General features: G+C 39.3%; 1 protein-coding gene across 2 annotated transcripts in view; it reads right to left on the reverse strand.

Moving 5' to 3' along the window:
• SIK2 (salt inducible kinase 2) overlaps window positions 1–23,383 on the reverse strand; it is a 130,584-nt gene that overhangs the window by 20,658 nt on the left and 86,543 nt on the right. For both annotated transcript variants that reach the window (XM_007128254.2, XM_007128253.2), the window contains exons 4-8: window positions 21,757–21,918; window positions 7,304–7,428; window positions 6,743–6,866; window positions 4,010–4,230; window positions 2,272–2,424 (exon numbers count right to left, since the gene is read on the reverse strand). In XM_007128254.2, coding sequence (XP_007128316.2) covers window positions 2,272–2,424; window positions 4,010–4,230; window positions 6,743–6,866; window positions 7,304–7,428; window positions 21,757–21,918 — 785 coding nt within the window. The remainder of the gene's footprint in view (window positions 1–2,271; window positions 2,425–4,009; window positions 4,231–6,742; window positions 6,867–7,303; window positions 7,429–21,756; window positions 21,919–23,383) is intronic.

The following is a 23,383-nucleotide window of genomic DNA, read 5'->3' on the forward strand; positions in this document are numbered from 1 at the left end:
TATTTCTTGTTTCTTGAGGTAGGATTGTATTGCTATAAACTTCCCTCTTAGAACTGCTTTTGCTGCATCCCATAGGTTTTGCATCATCATGTTTTCATTGTCATTTGTTTCTAGGTATTTTTGGATTTCCTCTTTGATTTATTCAGTGATCTCTTGGTTATTAAGTAGTGTATTGTTTACCGTCCATGTATTTGTATTTTTTCCAGATTTTTTCCTGTAACTGATATCTAGTCTCACAGCATTGTGGTCGGCAAAGATACTTGATACGATTTCAATTTTCTTAAATTTACCAAGGCTTGATTTGTGACCCAAGATATGATCTATCCTGGAGAATGTTCCATAAGCACTTGAGAAGAAAATGTATTCTGTTGTTTTTGGATGGAATGTCCTATAAATATCAATTAAGTCCTCCTTGTTTAATGTATCATTTAAAGCTTGTGTTTCCTTATTTATTTTCATTTTGGATGATCTGTCCATTGGTGAAAGTGGGGTGTTAAAGTCCCCTACTATGATTCTTACTTGCACTTTAAATAAAGTAAGTACTCATGTAAGTAGATGGAAATCCTAACAGATCATGTGAACGAACCACTGCTCTTCTCAACTTCTATGCAGGTGATCTCCCAGTTCTCCTAAGCCCTAGACTCTCTCCAGGGACTCAGATCCATTGTTCCTCGTAAGCAGCTGAGTCTCTGCCACCACGACTCCCTCAGCCTTGGGCTCAACAATGGAGTCATGTCTAATTTGTCGTCCCTTCCTCCCCAACATTTATTTATTACTTTATATAACAAACACATATAGCACTGTTCTAAGTGCTGAACAATTATTACCTAACTTAAACATCTTAACATCCTATAATTATTCCCATTTTAAAGCTTGGGAAACTGAGGCAGAGAAAGACCTTAAGTAACTTTTTTAAGGTCCACAGCAGGAAACGGCAGAATCTGGGATGTGCTTGAGTCCCTACTTTAAACCATCACATTGAGCTGCCTCTCCAGATCAGTGCTAAGTTCATCCAGAGTCTACCTCTGAAATGTTCCTTACACTTCCCCCTTCCTGTTTCCGTCTACCGGCAAGTCTTCAGTGATTCTCATCTCAACTACTATAACCTTCTCCTAACAGCTCTCTCCAAATTTCTTCTCTTCCGTAGCCAATCTATCCTTCTCAATGTTACCAGGTTGCTAGCATGAAGTATGGATATAATTTTATCGCTTTTTTGCTTAACAGTCTTCAGTAGTTCCTCATTTCTTCCTGAATTATTAGTAAACTCTTTATCTCGGCATTCAAAGCCCTTCACAACATGGCTTCAACTTAGCACTCCAACCCTTTCATTTCCCTATTCTTTCTTTTTTTTTTTTTGGCGGTACGCGGGCCTCTCACTGTTGTGGCCTCTCCCGTTGCGGAGCACAGGCTCCGGACGCACAGGATCAGTGGCCATGGCTCACGGGCCTAGCTGCTCCGCGGCATGTGGGATCCTCCCGGACCGGGGCACGAACCCGTGGTCCCCTGCATCGGCAGGCAGACTCCCAACCACTGCGCCACCAGGGAAGCCCTCATTTCCCTATTCTTTAATTCAAGTGAATTAATTTGAACAAGTCCTACGCTTGCCCACTTGAGTACTTCTGCTCACACTGCTTCTGCCTACGTATACTGCCTTTAACCACTGCCTCTCCCTAACGAAGTCCTACACAGCTGTGAAGCCCTACCTTGTTTGAACACCACCTCTCCCAAAAAGCCTTCCCAATCAGATGCATCTCTCTCCCCTTTGCCCTTTTTTAAAAAAAGGTTTTCTCTATCACAATGATATTCACAGCATCTTCTAAATTTTGCCCTTTCTCTATTTTGAATGATGGTTATTCATGATGTTGTCTTATTTTGCTTCTATAATGTAATGACTCTGAGGGCAACGACTCTTTTATACATCCTCTTCCCTGTAGTGCCTAATAAAAGAAGCTTACATAGTAAATCTGCAATAAAAATTTGTTAAATGAAATTGAATGTACAGGCTAGTTACAATAATTCTTAATATAAGTGAATGATTAAAAAAATGAGAAATCTCTTAAGGAAAAAAACTGTTTGAAATAAACTTAATCCTTAAAAATAGGAAGATGATAAAACATTTGAGGATCTAGTGAACGACGACAGAAAAAAACTTTACAGAAAAACAAGGTGTAGAGGATGAAATCCTAACCCTTTGTACTACACGATGAAAAATGTGTCAAACATGTGAACAGGCACATGCACAGATAAGACTATTGGCTAATGGGGTGTTACCTTGGCAACTGTTTGTTCAGCGATGGTGCTAGGCCGACGCTGGCGGGCATCAAGTCTCTGCTCCACAGGAAAACTGCTCCTATGTGATTTCAGGCGCTCCACCAACAAGTAATAGATGGCAGCAAAGTGGTTATAGCTCTTGTTCTGCAAAGCCTGGAAGAGAAAACAAGTGCCAAAGGCAGAGAACCATAAAAACCAATTCAATGATTTAAACCTTTCTAAAAAATGAGGGAAAAACACAACACTGTAAATCAACTATACTTCAATAAAATTTGAAAAATAAATTTAAAAAGGAGGGAAGATACCATGTGTTCTTAAAAACAAGCAAAGTATGCCTCAAAACGAAAGCTATTCCAGAATTTAGAATAGAAGACAGATAACTTCATTAATTGTATAAAGGATGATACCTCTGAATGACTTGACTGGCTCTTTTACGTTAATAGGATCCATCTATTTTTCTGCATTCAGAGAAAATGCCATCATTGTCTCCTGCAGACATTCCCCAATGCTGTTATATGGTCCCATCTCATAGCTGCAACTAGGCTGTAAGGTTGGTTAGTAACCTGAGCCCAGAGGCTCTAATTCCATAGCCTCGACACGAGTCCAAACCATTGCAAACCCTGAAGTCAATGATTAAAGTCTTTGGGGAAATTTCTGGTGATTATTTTGGGCTGGAGAATGACATCTGGTTGCTAGGTTGAGAGACGCTGGTTCTCCATTCTTAGGTAATTTTTTCCTCTTGTTTTTGCAGTCCAACCCTCTTGAAACCTTCAAAACAAAGTCGCTTCCCAATTTTTCACATCCCTAGCTGGCCAGCTCTCCCAGGATACTAACGGAACAGAAAACAATGGCTCCTTTGGTGTCTAATTCCACATGACAGGCTGCAGGAGTGCTGTGCGGTGCAGCTCAGATGCAGAGCACTGGCAGCAAACATCAAGGCCAGGGGAACTGCAGTCACAGCTGCCTTCAAGGGCAAGTACAAAAAAACCTCGCTAAGCATGTGATGAGCAAAGCAGGAAAGCAGTCTGGTTTCATTTATGGCTACAATGAAGGAAAAGGCAGCACAGTTTGGAGCACTTTATCTTCAAAGGGGGGCGTTTTATAGTCTTTCTTGTCATGCTTCATCCTGAAAAGCACTGTTTGTTCTTTGCCTGTTGCGGGGGTATTAAAAATATGTATAACCTATGCATGTGCCAGCTGTTAAAGGACAGAAACAAAGCTGCCAAGGAATTTCCCAGGTTCATGACCTTCTCAGTTCTATGACCCATAAAACTTCCAAATCAGGAATCCACCTGTTTTTGCCTTCTGAGTTTCTTCAGTTCACAACCTAAACCCAATGCCTACCCTTCTTATTTCCTGCTCAGCCCTCAGCCTTGTTCCATATCTGCACATTTATGTTCCATATAAACTAGCTTATTATCTGTATAGAACTTCATGTTTCATCTTAGAAGAAACTTTCTACTTTGTATTTGCTAAGCTTCCATCTTTTCCTTTTCTCAATCCTATATAAACACTTCCTTTTGAATTATTTTGGCAGTTGGGGCAAAGGGAGGAATTTTTATATTGATTAAAAGCAAACATAAATATAGTGTGATGAAATCTTCAGGGAACACTGAACAGTAGGCCTAGGAACTGGGATGGCTAAAAGACCAGGATGACAGGTATGAGCATGAAATTTCAAGTTACTAAGTACAACAGAGTCCTAAAATTTCTTTAGTCAAATCTCTGACCACTTTACCTCAATGGTTTTCTGTTGATCTATTCCAAGGCCGTGCATCAATCGCAGAACCTGTTCATTAAACTCCCCAATGGATGGCTCATTTTCTTGCCCTTGTGGATAGAGAACAGGTCTCTGTACAGGAACTTCTACGAGCATCCACTTATGCTCCTTGATTTGAGCTATGGTTAGCCGTTTGGACGGGTCTAGGACCAACATCCTTCGAATAAGGTGCTCACAATCTACAGAAAACACAATGTTACAAAAGTCACGTAAATCACCTTGCACTTTGGGGTATTTACTTGACTCATGTGACTTTGTACAATGGTGTTAATCTTTGTATCCTCCACAGTGCCCACTGGAAAGCAGACCGTCAAATGAATAAATGAATACCTGAAGGCTACTTGTATTTGTCAAGTTCACATGATGAATGCTGGCACATAAAATTAACCATCACTGAATGAATACTTAAGAAAAAACAGGAGGGTGTAGGTCTATCCAATTCTGTACTTAATTAACCTTTTTACTGAATTTCTCAACTTACAATATCTAGACACAGACTTAGATTCCCACTAAAGAAAAAAACAAGCCTTCTTCCTAGAAAAAGCAAATAATAAATGGTTCCTTACAGTCACTTCTGAGGCTGATACACTAAGGCTATTAAGTGAGGCCAGAGCTCTCCAAGGGACTGTGCTATTCTCCGTATCAGTGCAACTGAGAAAAATGTACATGAAACACTAGTCACTTCTGATGACACTACGTAAGCTGCACTGCTGCAACCCTGGGCACTAGCTTATTCTCTGAGCTGACATCATATTCTTTACTACCCCCACATAAACTAGCCTTTTATCACTTGCTATGTTCTAGGCACCATGCTAAGAGCTTTACAGAGCTTAATTTAATTAATCCCCACAATACCCCTGTTAGAAACTATTGTTATTTCCATTTTATAGACTGAGGAAACTGAAGCACAGAGATATACCTTGCCAAGGCCAGAATGCCAGTAAGTGGTGGACTCAGGATGAAAACCAGGTGGTCTGGCTCCAAAATCTATCCTCTTAACTACTAGAACATTACTTCTGCTACCAGGAACAAGCAAGTTAAGGATAAAAACCAAAGTCTAAACTGAGTAAATTTAACTGCTGCCCATGCAGCAACCCAATACAAGACTGGAAGGGATTATGGCACTTCATCTTAATTCAATAGTTTTGCTAGTTGGTTTTAAATTTAATTAAAAAATTTAATTTTGTAACTTCCCACCAAAAGATGTGGGAAAATCCATTTCATACTTAGAGTGAAACGGTTGTGAATCTGTATTTACAAAATGCTTCTCTAAGTCTAAAATAAACCTGGTTGTTTAGTAGCGTATTGTTTAGCCTCCATGTGTTTGTATTTTTTACAGTTTTTTTCCTGTAATTGATATCTAGTCACCTAGCATTGTGGTCGGAAAAGATGAGGTATCACCTCACACCAGTCAGAATGTCCATCATCAAAATATCTACAAACAATAAATGCTAGAGAGGGTGTGGAGAAAAGGGAACCCTCCTGCACCGTTGGTGGGAATGTAAATTGACACAGCCACTATGGAGAACAGTATGGAGGTTCCTTAAAAACCTAAAAATAGTACTACCATATCACCCAGCAATTCCACTACTAGGCATATACCCTGAGAAAACCGTAATTCAAAAAGATACATATACCACAATGTTCACTGCAGCACTATTTACAATAGCCAGGACATGGAAGCAACCTAAATGTACATTGACAGATGAATGGATAAAGAAGATGTGGTACATATATACAATGGAATATTACTCAGACATAAAAAGGAACGAAATTGAGTCATTTGTAATGAGGTGGATGGACCTAGAGTCTGTCATACAGAGTTAAATAAGTCAGAAAGAGAAAAACAAATACCGTATGCTAACACACATATATGGAATCTAAAAAAACGGTACTGATGAACCTAGTGGCAGGGCAGGAATAAAGATGCAGACCTACTAGAGAATGGAACTGAGGACACCAGGGGGAAGGGTAAGCTGGGACGAAGTGAGAGAGTAGCACTGACACATCGACACTACCAAATGTAAAATGGATGGCTAGCGGGAAGCTGCTGCATAGCACAGGGAGATCAGCTGGGTGCTTTATGATGACCTAGACGGGTGGGGTAGGGAGGGTGGGAGGGAGGATCAAGAAGGAGGGGAGGGCTTCCCTGGTGGCGCAGTGGTTGGGAATCCGCCTGCCGATGCAGGGGACACGGGTTCGTGCCCTGGTCCAGGAAGATCCCATATGCCGCGGAGCGGCTGGGCCCGTGAGCCATGGCCGCTGAGCCTGAGCGTCTGAGAGGCCTGCGTACCGCAAAAAAAAAAAAAGAAGGAGGGGATATGGGGATATATGTATGCATATAGCTGATTCACTTTGTTGTACAGCAGAAAATAACACAACATTGTAAAGCATTTATTTATACTCCAATAAATATATATAAAAATATAAATAAACCTGGGACATTTATAGACAAGGGTAAATGGGAAGACTTGCTGTTCTTAATCTGGGAAACTTTCTGTTTCCAGTTATGAGTAGGAAGGCTAGAATTTCTCTCACCTACATGGAAGGGGTTGCTTATTTCTATGGCTTTTAAAGTGACTCGATCACTTTATTTGGCACCCAAACTTAGAAAAAGAGAAGCCTTTGTTTAGGCATTCATTTGCAGAACAAATTCTGTAAAGCATAATTTTAAGATAAACAGGTTGTTACCTTCTGACATGAAATACGGAATCCGGAATCTTCCTTCTAACACTCTCTGCCTCAAAATTGGAAGAGTCGGTCCATCAAAAGGTAGAGCTCCACAGACAAGGACGTAAAGAACAACTCCCATGCTCTAGGGAAGAAAACAATGCAGTCTCTTTTCTACTGAGAACTTCAAACAGTCTTTGTTTTCCTAAATATCCTCAGGGCTCTTAAAATCACATGGACTGAAAAATTCCTGTTTGAATTTACTATTTTCTCAGAATTAAAAAAAAAAATCTGAAATGCTGACCAGTGCAATAAAGCATCCTATAATAAATACCAAAAGAATTAAATTAAATCATTTTGATTACTAAACTTTAAATCATTGCTGATATTAGGATGATAACATCTTTCCCTAGAAATTCTTTCCTAGAATCTAATTCAAGATGCTCTGACTAATTATAGTCCAGTGGACAGGGAAAGTATGAACTATTGACTATGTGTTAGGTACTGAGAGATTCCGAGATGGGCCAGAGTACCAAGTATTATCATTATAGATGCATTTAACACAGCAAAGCAAAGAAATACCCAAATATCCAGCTGTGGTCCTTCATACTGCTGCCCTTCAAAGACTTCTGGGGCTGCATAAGGGGGGCTGCCACACCATGTTGCCAGCAGTTCACCACTTTTAAAGAAATTTCCAAAACCGAAATCTATTGGGATGGAAATAAATGTTACTTTCATCTGTGCTCTCAAACTATACTGAATTTCTCATAATAATTTAATAATATGCTATATTAACAATATCACGATTATTCACTCTGTGAGAATGCGATGGCATGTATCTTATGATGTTTCCTTAGCACTTAGCACAATGAATAGCAAATATTAAGTATTCAGTAAATATGTGTTGAATGAATGTGTTAATGAATTAAGTTTTCTTCTCAAAGAGAATGAGCGAGAGGCTGGAAAAAGACTTTATCTCTTGTATTTTTAAGGCTGAAAGAAAAATCCACTGATATGGACAATCAACTTGAATTTGATAATCTTAGAATTTCAATTACTCCATGATTAATAGCTCTTGAGCTTATATGGTTTATAAAAAAAGAAACAAATGAGTAGAACTCTAAGATATTTACCTAAACACAACCAAGGGACTGGCTGCTCTCACAGCCCCAGGCTAGCAAGATAAATAACCTTTTAAGGCAACTGAGGACAGTGTTTCCTAAGTAACAACTCTCTGTGTTGGCCCGCACATCCTGAATTAGGCAGATACTCATCTGAATAGCTCATTAACATGCAATGGCCATGTGGCCCAGCCACAGGCCACCTATCACCAATATCACTTGTTTACTCATTTATGGAATGCAGTGGCATTATACTTCAAAATAGTTAATGGCCTTCCCCTTATGATATTAGTCACACTGAATCTGCAGCTTTGATAAACAGCATGCCCTCTGGAAACACTGGACTCAGATGCCTTCAATATGCATGAAAGTTACAGCAAAGACAAATGCAGTGAGATTTGGTATAAATGCAAACTTGTGCTCTTTTGCTAAGCCTTCACATAGTCGCATGGTCTTAGTGAAGGAACAAATTCCTGTTGTTTTGTAAGTTAGAGCAAAAATGTCTCATGCTGCAACAGACTCCTGGCTGAAGGATACACCTCAGTGATAGGAATTGGCTCTACTCTGGCTGGTGTACGCACTGCATGGAGAGTGAGCTTTCGGTGGTGCCCCAAGGGGACTGGAACAAGTCTCCGGTGCCAGACTGACTGGCTGTGTGTGTGACATGCGTTCAGTCTTTGTGAGCCTCAGTCTCCCCAGTTGTAACACTGAAACATCGTAGTCAGCAGGTTGTTATGGGGATCCAATGAGTTAACAGAAACTCACACTCCACTCACACCCCGAGACGATGGTGCACTTCTGTACCTTAGGGGAGGCATTCTCTTAGCTCCCTGACATAAGCATTAGTAACAGAAACAGTCATGATCCCCAACACCACAGCCTCATGGCAGAGTACGATCTATGAAGTTAGGGAGACCTATAGCTGATTTCCAGCTTTGCCACTTTCTATCCTCAAGGCCCCTGCGTAAATTATTTAATTTTCCTGAACCTTATTTTCTGTATCTATAAGTGTTGGGATAATCCACCTACCCAGATAGGATGCTGTGAGGATTAAATAAGACTAAGAATGTAAAATGCCTGGAGCACAGGAGATGTGAAGTGTCAGCTCCCAAAGCTATCATTACCAGTTACTGCCTTTCAGAGAAAAGGGTCCTGAGAAAATACACAGGAAGGGTAAAGACAGTGTGGAGAAGCTTAAGGGTTCACAAGAGAAAAGATGGTGCATGTGGGGAAAGAGATGGTGCATCTAAACCTGGCGGAACACAGCTGTGGCCTGTCCTTGGCATCCAGGAGTACAAGGCGACGAGAACACCTCCCTCCACAACGTTAACTGCAGTTCAGTCCTACGCTCGGCTTTCCAAAATGACTGTCAGAGAGGTCTTATGTTCTCAATTCCACCTCTAGGACTAACCACTCACATCACATCACAACCCATGTGTCCATATTGATAGGTGTTTCTAATTTTCTAGAAAAACTATACTCTCAAACAATCCAAAGACTAGATGTTCAAATAACATTTAAAGAGAAAAATTTTACTTTCACTCACACAGAAAAGCCCAAGAAGCTCTGGGAAGTGTGTTTGGAGATCATGAAATAGGTCCAATAATTGCTGTACTTTAAACCGTAATCACAGGATGAGTTTTAGCACATGTAAGTTGAGAATACTCTCTAAATAGCATTGGAACGTCTTAACGTCTCAGAGAGCCATTCCAGAACTCCTTCATTCTGAACCTCCCCCGACTCTTGTAGAACGAACTTAAAGAGTGACTGGGACAGAGGTCTGTCAGGAAGGCGGCCTGGACTCTTGACTCCCCTAGGCTCTCTCACTGGACACTTCATAGGCAGGAAGAGAGCAAAAACTAGGAAAGCACCATGGTGACTGAAGTAGCCTAGCCTCAACCTTGGCTATACACATCTGGGACAAAGAAAGAGTCCTGTTAACTTAGAAGAAAAAGGGTACTAAACAGATGTTACTTCTATTTTCTGTAGGTAACTGAAGAAAACAGGAACTTGAGTCTGTAGGAACATTAAAAGAAGCACCGAAAGAAAATCAGGTTCATTAAAATTAATATAATAGCATTTATGTAGATGTCTTCTATAACCCTGTCAAAGCACTTAAATATTTTATTTGTAATCATCTGATGCATGGGTTAAGGAAAGCTTTGGAGTCAGGCAAATCCTGGGTTTTCCACATAGCTGTGTGATCTCGGGCAAATTACTTAATTTCTCAGAGCCTTGGTTTCCTCATTTGCAAAATGGGGACAATGTCTACACTTCACAAAGTTATTATGAGTAACATGTACTCACAATAAGTGAGTATATGTAGATAACATAATAATGCTTTAGGCATGCTACTGAAACAAAGCAGGTGCTCAATAAACAGTAGCCACTGAGTAAACTACTCAACAGAAGAGAAGAATAGCAATTCTTCTTCTTGTTTTACTTATCTGTCTTCTCTATCAGACTAAACTCCTTGAGAGTAGAGAAGGGGGAAATGATATATGTCTGTACCCCTAGAACTTAGTACGCTGTCAGCACACAGCAGCTGTTCAATAAAGGTTTGCTGAATGAATATGTTGTCATCGTCTCTTTTAAGTGTCAGAAGCTGATCTAAGCTCTCCCAAGATAATTTCTTCTCAGTAACCCCATGAGGTATCCTTATTTTAGGAGAGAGTGAGGGTAGAAAGTTAAGTACTTTGCTAGAGGTTACACTAAATTGCAGACTTACCAAGTCTGACTACAGAGCTCTCACTGTTAACCACCTTTATGTCTTTCTCTGGTACAGTGATATGTAGCTATTTTTGAGCAGGTTAATAATTGTCAGGTTTAAGAAGTGGCAATGGGAAAACACTTAAAAATAAAAGACTTTTTATTTCTTCACAGGAATCTGGACAATTTGCTTCATTCAAAGTCTGCAGCTTTCTGCCTAAAAGTATATAGTGAAATGAGGGGCGAGCAAGAGGGATGAAATACGAAAACGGCAGAGCTATGCAGGATTTTTTTCTTTAATGTTTTTTAAAAAAATTATTTATTATTTATTTGGCTGCTCCAGGTCTTAGTTGCCACGTGCAAGATCTTTAGTTGTGGCATGCGAACTCTTAGTTGCAGCATGTGGGATCTAGTTCCCTGACCAGAGATCAAACCTGGGGCCCCTGCATTGGGAGTGTGGAGTCTTAGCCACTGGACTACCAGGGAAGTCCCAGGATTTCTTTCTTATCACTATTTATTCATGTGGAATGGGTATTTAATGTTTCATCACACCAACCAAATTCATTGCTTCCTTCATTAAATATTTGAGTGCATACATGTGTCAACCACTGTGCAAACACAGAAGATAGTCTCATAACAACAGAGAATAATCAAAGACCCCACATTATCACCTGACTTTTGAAAAGCATTATGAAAACAGTCACATGGGCATTCCTCTCTATGCTAGACCCAGACCCAGCCTGGCTTTGCTGGAAAGGAAAGTTTAATGTCTGGTTTAATGTCTTCTCTAATGTTCTGATCTACAAGTAAATATCTCAAATGATGGCTGCTATGTCCCTCAGACACTTTTTTGCTTCCTGTTTCTCGGTCATAGAATGTATGCCATGCTATGTTGGATTCACTTTGATATTTTTAACTTTTAATTTCCAAATAGTTTTACAGACAAGTTGCAACAATAAAGTGAGGAGAATTCCCTATGCCCTTCATCCAACTTCCTCCCCTAATGTTAACATTGTACATAACTCTATTAGTAAAATTATCAAAACTAAGAAAGAAACACTGGGCTTCCCTGGTGGCACAGTGGTTAAGAATCCGCCTGCCAATGCAGGGCACACGGGTTCGAGCCCTGGTCCGGGAAGATCCCACATGCCTTGGAGCAACTAAGCCCATGCGCCACAACTACTGAGCCCGCGCTCTAGAGCCCATAAGCCAAGCTACTGAGCCTGCACGCGCCTAGAGCCTCTGCTCTGCAACAAGAGAAGCCACCGCAATGAGAAGCCCGTGCACCGCAACGAAGAGTAGCCCCCACTCGCTGCAACTAGAGAAAGCCCATGCGCAGCAACGAACACCCAACACAGTAAAAAATAAATAAATAAATAAATAAAGTAAATAAATAAATTAAAAAAAAAGTAACACTGATTCAGTACTATTAATTAAACCATGGACTTCATTAAGATTTTGCCAGTGTTCTTTCTAATGTCCTCTCTCAGTGCAGGGTTCCACAGTGCACTTAGTTGTCATGACTCCTTAGTCTTCTCTAATTTCTAACAGTTCCTCAGTCTTTCCTTGTCTTTCTTGACCATGACCAGTGCTGGTCAGGTATTTTGTAGACTGTCTCTCAGTTTGGGTTTGCTGGACGTTTTCTCATGATTAGATTAAAATGATTGCTCTTTGGGAAGCACTTCACAGAGGTTAAGTGCTCTTCTCAGGGCATCATATGAGGGGGTGCAGGTATTATGGCTTAATTATTGGTGGAGTTAACCTTGATCTATGGATTAAGGTGGTGTCTTCTGGGTTACCCCATTATAAAGTTACTATTTTTCCCCTTGAGATTAATAAATATTTTAAAGATACACTGAGTCTATATATACCCTGTTTCTCCTTAAACTTTCACCCATTAATTTAGCATTCATTGGCAGATCTTGATTGCAGCAACAATTACTGTGGTGTTCTAACGGTGAGCTTTCATTTCCCTCATTCCTTCTACAGTTATTAATTACAACTCTTCAAGAGCTGTCCCTCCTTCCCCTCTTATTTATTTATTCATTAAACTATTTGTTTATTTTTTACAATACTGTCATATTATATTCATCGTAAGTATTTATTTTATTCTTTGGGTTATAATTCAATACTATTGTTATTTATTTTGATGCTTAAATAGTTCCAGCTTTGGCCACTAGGAGCTAATTCAGGTTGGCTCGTGTATCCTTTCAACATGCCCCCATCCTTTTAAAATTACATTTCATTTTAAGTATTTCCTTATCTCTTGATACCAGAAGATGTTCCAGGCTCATCTTGTACTTTCCTGCCCCATCCCAGGAATCAACCGCTTTTCCAAGGAGCCCTGATTCCTTTTACAGAGGAATGGTCCAAGACTAAGACCTAGACGTACTCACTGCAACTGGGCTGTCACTGAGTCTAGGCCCTCTCATCAGAGGAAATATACGTATACACACACACACACACACACACACACACACACACACACTCCTATATTTGTTTTTGTGCCTGTCTATATGTATATGTATTAAGAAAAAACAATAACCCATGAATTCATACTGATACTTCTCACTCCAATTTAGGGTTCAGACTAGCATTATTTTGATACTATTTTTATTCATACATGATTGACTAAACAACTCTGACAAAATTTTGAAGGTATAAAGAAGTTTTTTTCCTCTGTGGTAATTTGTCATTTGTATGGGAGTAATTGGTGGGAATAATTGCTTGAACTCTCACTCATAATATACCTTAAATTTGTCAGATCAATCAAGATTTTCAACATTTCTTGAGCATAGTAGGGAAAAGACAAATCTTTCTCAAAGAACCTCTTAGCTTCACAATTTTAAGATATGAAATCTTAAGAAGTTTTTGAAACAAAAAGACAACTAGTCCTTCAACATGGTGTATGAGTTATAATCAAATCCAAAAACCATTTATGTCTTGCCTACTTTTTGTATATATTTTTGCATATATTATCTCATTTAATCATGATGACAGCCCTGTGAGGTATGAATGTCCTTACCTTACAAAGGGGGAAACTGAAGCTGAAAGTAGTTAACTGAATTGCCCACATATCTGCAGCTGTAAGTGGCTTAGCCAGCATTCAAATACAGGGCCTGTGAACTCTAAGCCGGGTGCTCTTTTTTTCTTTTTTTTTACTATACCACAGATGTTCTAAGAACGTCACTAGTCAGAGAAGTTGTTTTTATTTTTTTTGTTGTAAGGCCTCATAGAGGAGTTTAATCCAACTTAAAATTGGAGATAAGGCTGTTATAAACCCAGGAAAAATCCTCTACATTATATAGAGATGAGAGATTTTCTAATTTATCCCTCTGCTAGCAGAAGTTGACAAGTGAGGGCTTTCTCATCTCTACAATATTGAATGCTATGTTAAAAGCATCCTTAATAAGTGAATGGGAATAATTAAGATGTTTGCAAAGTAAATGTCAAATATACACCTACATTCATTTTAGAAATCTATATTGATTTTAAGAATGTGTTAAAATAGACACATCTGGTCCTTTTCATGTGAAGATGATTTATGTTCTTATCCCTACAACGCTAAGGCATATACTCCAAGGTTTTACTTTAACATTAGTTTTGAGATTTCCTGATATATCCATATTTTCTCACCTGGTTTCTGTGTGGCCTAAAATGTTGATAGAAGAGAGTGTTTGGGGTAGAGTCTCTAACCACAGAACAGATTAATAAGTGTTGACTGACTCTCATGGAAATCAACTTGGCCTTAAAAGCTGAGTCTTCTAATTACCTCTTATCTAACTAGTAACAGACCATGGATATATTTGAAAACAGTATTAGAACTGCTATTATTGTTTTTTGCTTTATATTTTGAAAGTGACTGACCTGAATCTTCCTGATAACAAAAATCAATTATTATTACTGTCATCACTAAATTACATAAATCATCAGTGCCCAAACGTCATTAGCAAAGGGCTAACGTTTTAGGAATAACAGGGCCTTACACAGAGTAAATAAACTGATTACTGTCTGATGGGAACAAAGCACATCAGTGAATACTGTCGGAGTGAAATAGATCAAACATTAGCATGCATACAAATCAGCTGGGGAACCCGCTAAAATGTAGATTCTGACTCAGTAGGCCTAGGGGTGGGCTTGAGAGCCTGCATGTCTAACAGACACATCCAAAGTGATGTTCATGCTGGTCCCCAGACCACTCTTCCAGTAGCCGGGAAATAAAGAATGAAACGGAGGTTGTGAAAAAGATATAGATGTTAAACAGTTTGTCTCTGTTTATTGTTGCAAAATAATTATAATTACTAAATACTTTCAATATTTAATATTTAAATAACAAAGACTAAATAGAAGTCGTTAGGTAAACAATTTAAGTCATTATTTTAAAAAGGAAAAAAGCAAACAAAACATTGAAAACCAGTCTTCAAGCTAAGAGAAAGTAAATGATTTCTAGGAATCAACACAACCAAGGCAATTTTTAATCTCCAGCAGTGTGTTATAATGTCTAATTTATAATTTTAAAAATCCTCCTACAGAGAAGCAGATGGTTTTAGGGTTAAATTTATCCTTGTTTCTAAAATTACCAGTAGAATTCAGATATCCAGTCTTGCTGAAGAGTTACACATCTTTTGTAGTTATTATAATAGGAACGAAGAAGACAATTATGAGGAAATGAAAGCGGACAAATGAAAGGTAGTAGAGTGTGGAGACAGAGCTGACCCACTGCACAAACTGAATACCGATCAGCCAACGCTGACGTCACTGCATACCTTGTTGCCCATCAGCAAAAGGCCAGCTGTGCAGTTTACTTCCAAACATCAGTCACTCCCTCCCTACCTGACAAGAGGACACAAGAACAATCATCACAGTTGAGAATGAAATGTGATCCTGCTGACCACTGTGAGACATTTATTTGTCCAATGAGAGAGTTCAGTGAGCTAAGAAGCAAATAAACCTCTTCCTCAGCCCAAAATAGAGTGGGAAGGAGGAGGGAGATGAAGAGGGGAAACACAAAACAAAAGGAAACAAAACCCTTTGAGCTGTCTTCCATATTCCAGGCTTAATGTGCGGCTGGTGCTAAGTAGGCTTGAAGGATAAAGACAAGGTCTCATTGTGTTTGCTGATGCAAAAGCTCTTTGCACATTTTACATGCTACTAGTGGCAGGAGGATAACAAATGGAAGACTTTTAATAAATATTTTACTAACAAAACCTGCTTCAGCCTCTCCCACCCTTTTTCGGTTCCAGGGCACAAAACTAGAATTATGTATATGGAAACCCTGTCTCAAGGTCTTCTAATAAGCAGGAAGGTTGTTAGAAGCAATCATGAGAGATGATGGGCTACTCAGAAGATCATAGGTCAATAAAGAAAGGAAGCATTCCTCTTGGGCTAAAGACAAGTGACTTGTGATGCACAGGTCAGATTAACCAGGCTTATTTCACATTACTAATTACACTGAAGGTCCCTCTAAGGAAAAAAAAATTAATTTACATCAAGCAGAGACAATTTAGAATATAAATGATAAACTTTCCTTGTACCTCTGAGATTTGTATTAATAAGGCTTTAAACCTTGGTAATTAAAAAAAAAAGACACGGTGGGGGGGTTATATGGCTATCAAACTTTTCAGAATTTGTTTTCACATGGAATCCATTATACACTGAATACAAATAATAGCTACCTTTTATAAGTGCTTACATGGTGCCAGGAACCTTAATTGACAATTTATTTGGGACTTCCCTGGTGGTCCAGTGGGTAAGACTCCGTGTTCCCAATGCAGGGGGCCTGCGTTCGATCCCCGGTTGGGGAACTAGATCCCACATGTATGCCACAACTAAGAGTTCACATGCCACAACTAAGGAGCCCTCATGTCGCAACTAAGAGTCTGCATGCTGCAACTGAGAAGTCTGCATGCCGAAACTAAGACCCAGAGCAGCCAAAATAGATAAGTAAATAAATAAATATATTAAAAAACAAAACAAAAAGCCCCCAATTTATTTAACAAAACCTTAACTAGCACTAACTATGTACCAGGCACTGTTCTAAGAACTTTGCAAATATTAACTAATAACCACTATGAGATATGAACTTCTGTCATTCCTTCTTTTTTTTGTTGTTGCGGTACGCGGGCCTCACACTGTTGTGGCCTCTCCCGTTGCGGAGCACAGGCTCCGGACGCGCAGGCTCAGCGGCCATGGCTCACGGGCCCAGCCGCTCCGCGGCATGTGGGATCCTCCCGGACCGGGGCGCCAACCCGGTTCCCCTGCATCGGCAGGCGGACGCGCAACCACTGCGCCACCGGGGAAGCCCTGTCATTCCTTCTTAACTAATAAGGAAACTGAGGACAGAGAGGTTAGGTAATGTGTCCAAGGTCATGCAGCTAGTAAGTGCAGTGCCGGGGTTCAAATCCAGGTAGCCTGGCTCTAGAGCCCATAATCTTACCTATGACCTCTCTGTGTCTAACATTATCACTAATCCCTATAATGTTCCTGAGAAATGGATTAATCTCTATTTAATAGATTTGGAAACCTAGGCTCAGTGAGGTTAATTAATCAGCCCAAGGTCACACAGCTACTAATGGCACAGCCAGAATTTGTACCAGTACTGATATCAAACTCCACATTCTTTATGAGAAGCCTTGTTTGAATTGTGATATTTTCTGAAAACCTCCTCCGAGTAATTCATACATATTAATTCTTATCTAAGTATTCATTATAAACATTTCAGATTAGGAAAGTTGAAGAATAAAACTAAATGTCCTTCATCTATTTACTCTCAAGTTAACGCCTAAATAGTCATAGCCAAAATAGTGTGGAGGAAACAGTACTGCAATTAACAAAACCAATGAAAGGGATTTCCCTGGTGGTGCAGTGGTTAAGAATCCGCCTGCCAATGCAGGGGACACGGGTTCGAGCCTTGGTCCGGGAAGATCCCACGTGCCGCAGAGCAACTAAGCCTGTGTGCCACAACTACCGAAGCCCGCTCGCCTAGAGCCCGTGTTCCGCAGCAAGAGAAGCTACCACAGTGAGAAGCCCGCGCACAGCAACAAACAGTAGCCCCCTCTTCACTGCAACTAGAGAAAGCCCGCACGCGGCAACGAAGACCCAACGCAGCCAAAAATAAATAAATACATTTATATATATAAAAAAAAAGCTAATGAAAGCCAATTTTCTTTGTATTCTGCCTCTTACTCTGAATATCATAACACTCGTATTTTGCGACGGCTGTAGGTCTCATAATTGAGGTGATGAGCACACACAGGTGTGGGTGAATTCATGGCTCACCAGTGTCTGAAGATTTTACCCGCTGCAGGAGCATAAACGAGAACCTGATTTCAAAGCCAAGTTTCTGTATTTATTAAAATGAACCACGTCTGATACTTCTATTCCATTTTCTGTCTTATAAACAGAGACAAATGTTTTAATTTAAATCTAGTTTTGGTTTTGCACTTCTCTTCAACTTCAACATACAAGATGGTTAAAACAGTTTATTTATTCAGCCCATTTAGCAATTAAAGAGATCTTCATATGCAGAATAAACAGAGATAGTATAATTTGAGAGAATAATTTTGTATTTTATTCTGAGGTTTTGTAATTTTTCCATGGAGCCCCATCTTTCCTACACGTATTAGATTTCTTTAAAATTCAAGAAGAATCCTCAGAGATCAGAAGACGATATTTTTAAAGGGAAGCAGGGCCATAAAAAAGTTATAAAAATCTATGGATTAAAAATAAATACCCTGGAGAAGTTCTTTTACAGCATTGGAACACATCTAAACTTCTGATGGCATGTGGAATCCTCCATGATCTGGCTCTGCCTACCTGTCCAGGCTCTTTTCCTATCATTCCTCACTGGCACTTATGCACCACTAGCTCTGGTCTGTAGTTTCCCTACACACTTTGAGTTCTCTGGCCTGCCTGCGTTTGCACGTGCTGATCCATTTGCCTGGAGCTGCCATCCCTACCTCACCCCCTCAACAAACTCTCCTCCTTTCTCCTTCTCTCCCCCAATCCCACCACAAATGCCTCCTTCTTAATCAGGTCTTAGCTAATCATTTCCCTGATTCTTCCAGGCAAGTCAGTCTTCCTCCCAGCCTCATAGCCTGTATGACAGTTATCTTTTTATGTTATATTTACTTAAAGGTCTGGTTCTGGATTAACTCCTTGAGGTAAGAGCAGAGTTGAGTGTTTTTGTATTGCTGTTGTTTTTGTCTTGAAATATTTGAATCTCCAGGATTTAGCCCAGGAGCATAGTAGATACTTAATAAACATTTGCTAAAATTTGGGGTAAATGGTGGTGAGGATGACAGAGAAAAAAATGTGGGCAATAAGAAATTTGAACGCTTAGCTATACTGCGTGTACATGTATGTGTGTGTGTGTATCCACTCGTGAGATATGGAATTAAGGACGTTAAACGTATAAATACAGACTGATGGAACCCAAAATTCAGTCAGTGAGTACTCCTTGAGGAATAACTGACAAACAATGTTTGGAAAATACAACATGGTGTAGTGGAAGAAGCACAGTTACTGTGGTCAGAGAGATCTAGGCTTGAATTCCAGGTCTGCTACTTATTATCTGAATTGCCTTAGGAAGTTATTTAATCTCTTTGTGTTTCAGTTTTTTCATCTGAAAACAGAGTACCTGCAAATAATGAAGGCTCAATAAATGTTAGCTGTGATACTAGCTTAACCAGAGAGAACAACTTTAGGTCTCTGAGATTTTACCTGTCTTCTAGATAAAAATGAGAAGGCCTTGAATTTCAGATATTCAAAAATAAAAATAGCAAAAACAAACAAATAACTAGATTTCACATAATGACAGAAATACTGGGTTTATCTACCTGTACTATAGGCCAGAATTATAGAAGACATTATTACAGCCAGGCAAAACTTGGTTATAACCTTAACTGAATATTCTGCATATTTTGTTTGCAAGGTTTTCTGATGTTCTATTTTGACACTGTAATTCCTATAGCATATGACTCCCACCTCTAACCTTTCTTCCTCTGCCTGAAATGACTCCCAGAACTCCTTTAAGGTATTGTTTTTGTGAAAGTTTTGTTTTGGCAATAAAGGAATGTAAAGGTAAAGCAGGGGTTTCCCCTTCTTTCTACGGAGTAAATAAAGAACTTCAAAAAAACAAGAGTCGTCTCTGAGAAGGACAATTTTAGGGCAGCTGATGCTTTCAAGGAGAAGTAAACAAAAAATTACAGTGAAGTGCACTACAGAAAGTTTGCAGAAAGGAGTGAAATGAATGAGACCAATGGAAGGGCCAAAAGAAGAAGGAAAACTGGGAGAAATGAACATATGTTATAAATTACAGAAACACTAATACTGTATTTTTAAAACAAAAAAGATAAATCAGTACAAATCTTCATATATAATGGGAATGTAGCAAATTAACTTAAAAAACACTCTTATTCAGGCAATTCCATTAGGAAAAAAAAAATCACAGACTACAGAATGAAAAATCCATTACTTCCCTGAAACAAATGTGACATTGGCGTTTAAAATTAATTATTAAAATTAAAGTAAGTAAAAGTTAAAGTAAGTAAAAATTATTTGCCTTCCCTAAAATGCCCAAGTTGAAAATGAATGATAAATGGCATAGAAATAAACCAGTTAAATGTACAAATCAGAGGCTTTTCACTTATATTTTATACCACAGTGCAGCAAACTAAGGCAGTTGTTTTCTCCCTAAACTTAGTGAGTCCAGTGAGTATCCAACCTAGCTAGTCAACCACTTCTTCGTCAGCTTCTCTCATGTGGATGCCTCTGTCCCTCTTTAATACCCTAAGACAAAACACCACTGCTTGCAACTTTGCTAAGCTTTTGCTTTGTGCCCCTTATTTTCTTCCAAACCCTAACCAAAATAAATCTCTCTCTCTCCTTCCCACACCTACAACCTCTACTGCTGTACTGTAGCACACACCCACATTTTCTTAATTGGACTATTGCATTAGGTTCCTGATTAGTATTCCTGTCTTCAGTCTCACCCCCATCTCCCACCTATCTTCACTCTGTGGCCAGAGAGACATCTTTCTAACATGCAAATCTAATCATCTTGCCCAGTCCCACTTCATCTCCATCCCTGCCCTAAAATTTCCAATAGGCTATGCTCCCTATTACCTACAGAATAAACTCTAAAATCTTTTTCATGGCCTTCAAGACCTTTCATATTCTGATCTTCGCCTACCTGCTCTTCCTGTAACAATTCCCCATAACTACAGATTTTACATTTAACTAATATCGAGGTTCCCCACCATTACAATTTCAATCTCTTTCTCTCTCTTGTACCTGTGGTTATTTACACAGTTTGCCTGTCCTACTTCTGTTTATCTCCCTGGCAAGCTTCTAACCCATCTCTCAAGCCTAAATTCAAAGAATTCCTTCTTTGTGCAGCTTCCTGACTTCTCAGGTAGGTAGACTGATGTTCCTACATCAATATTCCTATTGCACTCTGTACGTATATTTTTTGGCAACTATTATATTGTATTTTCATTATTCTTATTTCCCCACGAGACTTTTAAGATCACAGGAAATGACTTTCTGATTTGTATCCTGAGTACCTAGCATAGCACAGTACCTGACACATAAATATTTATTGACTGAATGAGAGTTTTGACCATGTGAAAAAGGAAACTTGGAATATAAAATATTTATAAAAGATTTTGCCAATTGTGAAAAGGGTAGGAGGAAAACTAGCAAAATAATCCTTAGTCTCCATGTTATAAATCAAAACCCTATTGTATCAGAAGAAGGCAAGGTGCTTTTGTGTCGCCAGTACTTCTCATTCTACTGCCGTTACCTCCTTTGTCATTCTTCTGTCTACAACCTCTTTGCAGCCACCAGTCATAATTGAGAGAGCAGGGTAGAGCACCAGCAACCTATGCTACTCCTCCAGCCCCATCAGCCCCTCCAATCACTCACACACTCAGTGGAGTGCCACAAAGGAGCCTGAACACAAACCAGACTGAGGATACAAATCAGACCCCAGTCGTGGTCCTGCCACGGTATGCGTTGATAAGGAACTTATTTCCCTTACTTTTCATTATTACACATAGGACTAAGGACATGAATAAAATACACTCTGAGAGAGCTTGATGCCATGGGTGGAGGCTCCTGAATCTCTGCCTGCAGGTCTGTTTCTGCACCCCGAGTGCCATGGCTCATATCTGATCACGTTAGAGCCAGCTGTGTCCCAGTTACCTGCTATTTTGATATTCATGTTGTTATCCAGCAGGAGATTTTCAGCCTTGAGGTCACGGTGCACAATCTTCCGACCGTGACAGTAATCAACAGCAGACAGGATTTGCCAGAATTTGCGCCTCGCCTCAGACTCATTTAACCGGCCGTGATTAGCAAGGTAGTCTGTGAAAGAAGAAAGAATTGAGAGTTACTCACACACACCAAAAAACCCCACTATTAGTATTCAGGATTTATTTTTTCCCTCAAAAAGTTCTTTTAGAATCTCAAAATTAGTTAATAACAATAACAATAAAAGAATGAATGAAGGGAAATACGGCACACAGAGACTCAAGTTCAAGGTCTTGGCTAAGTGCCTTTTCCTCTCTGTGCCTCAACTTCCTCAATCATAAAATGAGAGGGTTGGTCTTTTTTTTTTAATTGACGTATAGTAGATGTACAATGTTATGTAAGTAACAGGTGTACAATATAGTAATTCACAATTTTTAAAGGTTATACTCCATTTATAGTTAGACTATAAAATATAGGCTATATTCCCCATGTTGTACAATATATCCTGGTAGATTGTTTTATACCTAATAGTCTGTATCTCTTAATCCCCTTACCCTGATATTGCCCCTCCCTCCTTCCCTCTCCCCACTGGTAATCACTACTTTGTTCCCTATATCTGAGTCTGCTTCTTTTTTGTTATATTCACTAGTTCTTGTACTTTTTAGATTCCACATATAAGTGATATCATACAGTAAACAAACAACAAAAAAAGTTCTTTTAATAATGAGAGTTAGTGTTCAAGTAAAACGCTATTTTCCAAGTTTCTTGCCCTGAGAAAAGTAATTCCAATCCTATTTTCACTGGAGCCCAGATACCTGGAGAGAGCCCAAGACCAGACAATAGCAACTGGCATAATATTCACAGTACAATTCAAAATGCTTTTTTAGGTTAAGAGATACAAACTACCATGTATAAAATAAACAAGCAACCAGGATATATTGTACAGCACAGGGAAATATAGTCAATATTTTGTAATAACTTTAAATGGGGTATAATCTGTAAAAATACTGAATCAACAATGTGGTAAACCTGAAACTAATCATATTATAAATCAACTATACTTCAATTTAAAAAAATGTCTTTTAAAGCCCAAACACTCTCTCTGTTCTTTGTTGAAAAATTTATTGAATATTTTTCCTAACCACATTTAAAAAATAAAATTTATTTAAAACAAAGAACATGAATAAGTTCTGACATCTCATCAGATGAGGGATCTCTTTCCTTTAAACAACCATTCAGGAAGTTATTGTACAAACCACCTGTAAAAGGAGATACGATGGTCCCTGAAAGTAACTTAAATAATTCGCACCCTGTTCTCCTAATCAGTGGAGCAATTCTGATATGCCCCAAAACATGCAGACTTGTTCTCAAAACCATGTTCTTTATTTAAACAAATATACTGTGCAAGATAATTAGCTATTTTTGTGCTATGTTATAATATCTATTAAAGCAGTGTATTTGGGGCTTCCCTGGTGGCGCAGTGGTTGCGCGTCCGCCTGCCGATGCAGGGGAACCGGGTTCGCGCCCCGGTCTGGGAGGATCCCACATGCCGCGGAGCGGCTGGGCCCGGAAGCCATGG

Source organism: Physeter macrocephalus, chromosome 16 (genome assembly GCF_002837175.3).
Source record: "Physeter macrocephalus isolate SW-GA chromosome 16, ASM283717v5, whole genome shotgun sequence".
Taxonomy (NCBI): domain Eukaryota; kingdom Metazoa; phylum Chordata; class Mammalia; order Artiodactyla; family Physeteridae; genus Physeter; species Physeter macrocephalus.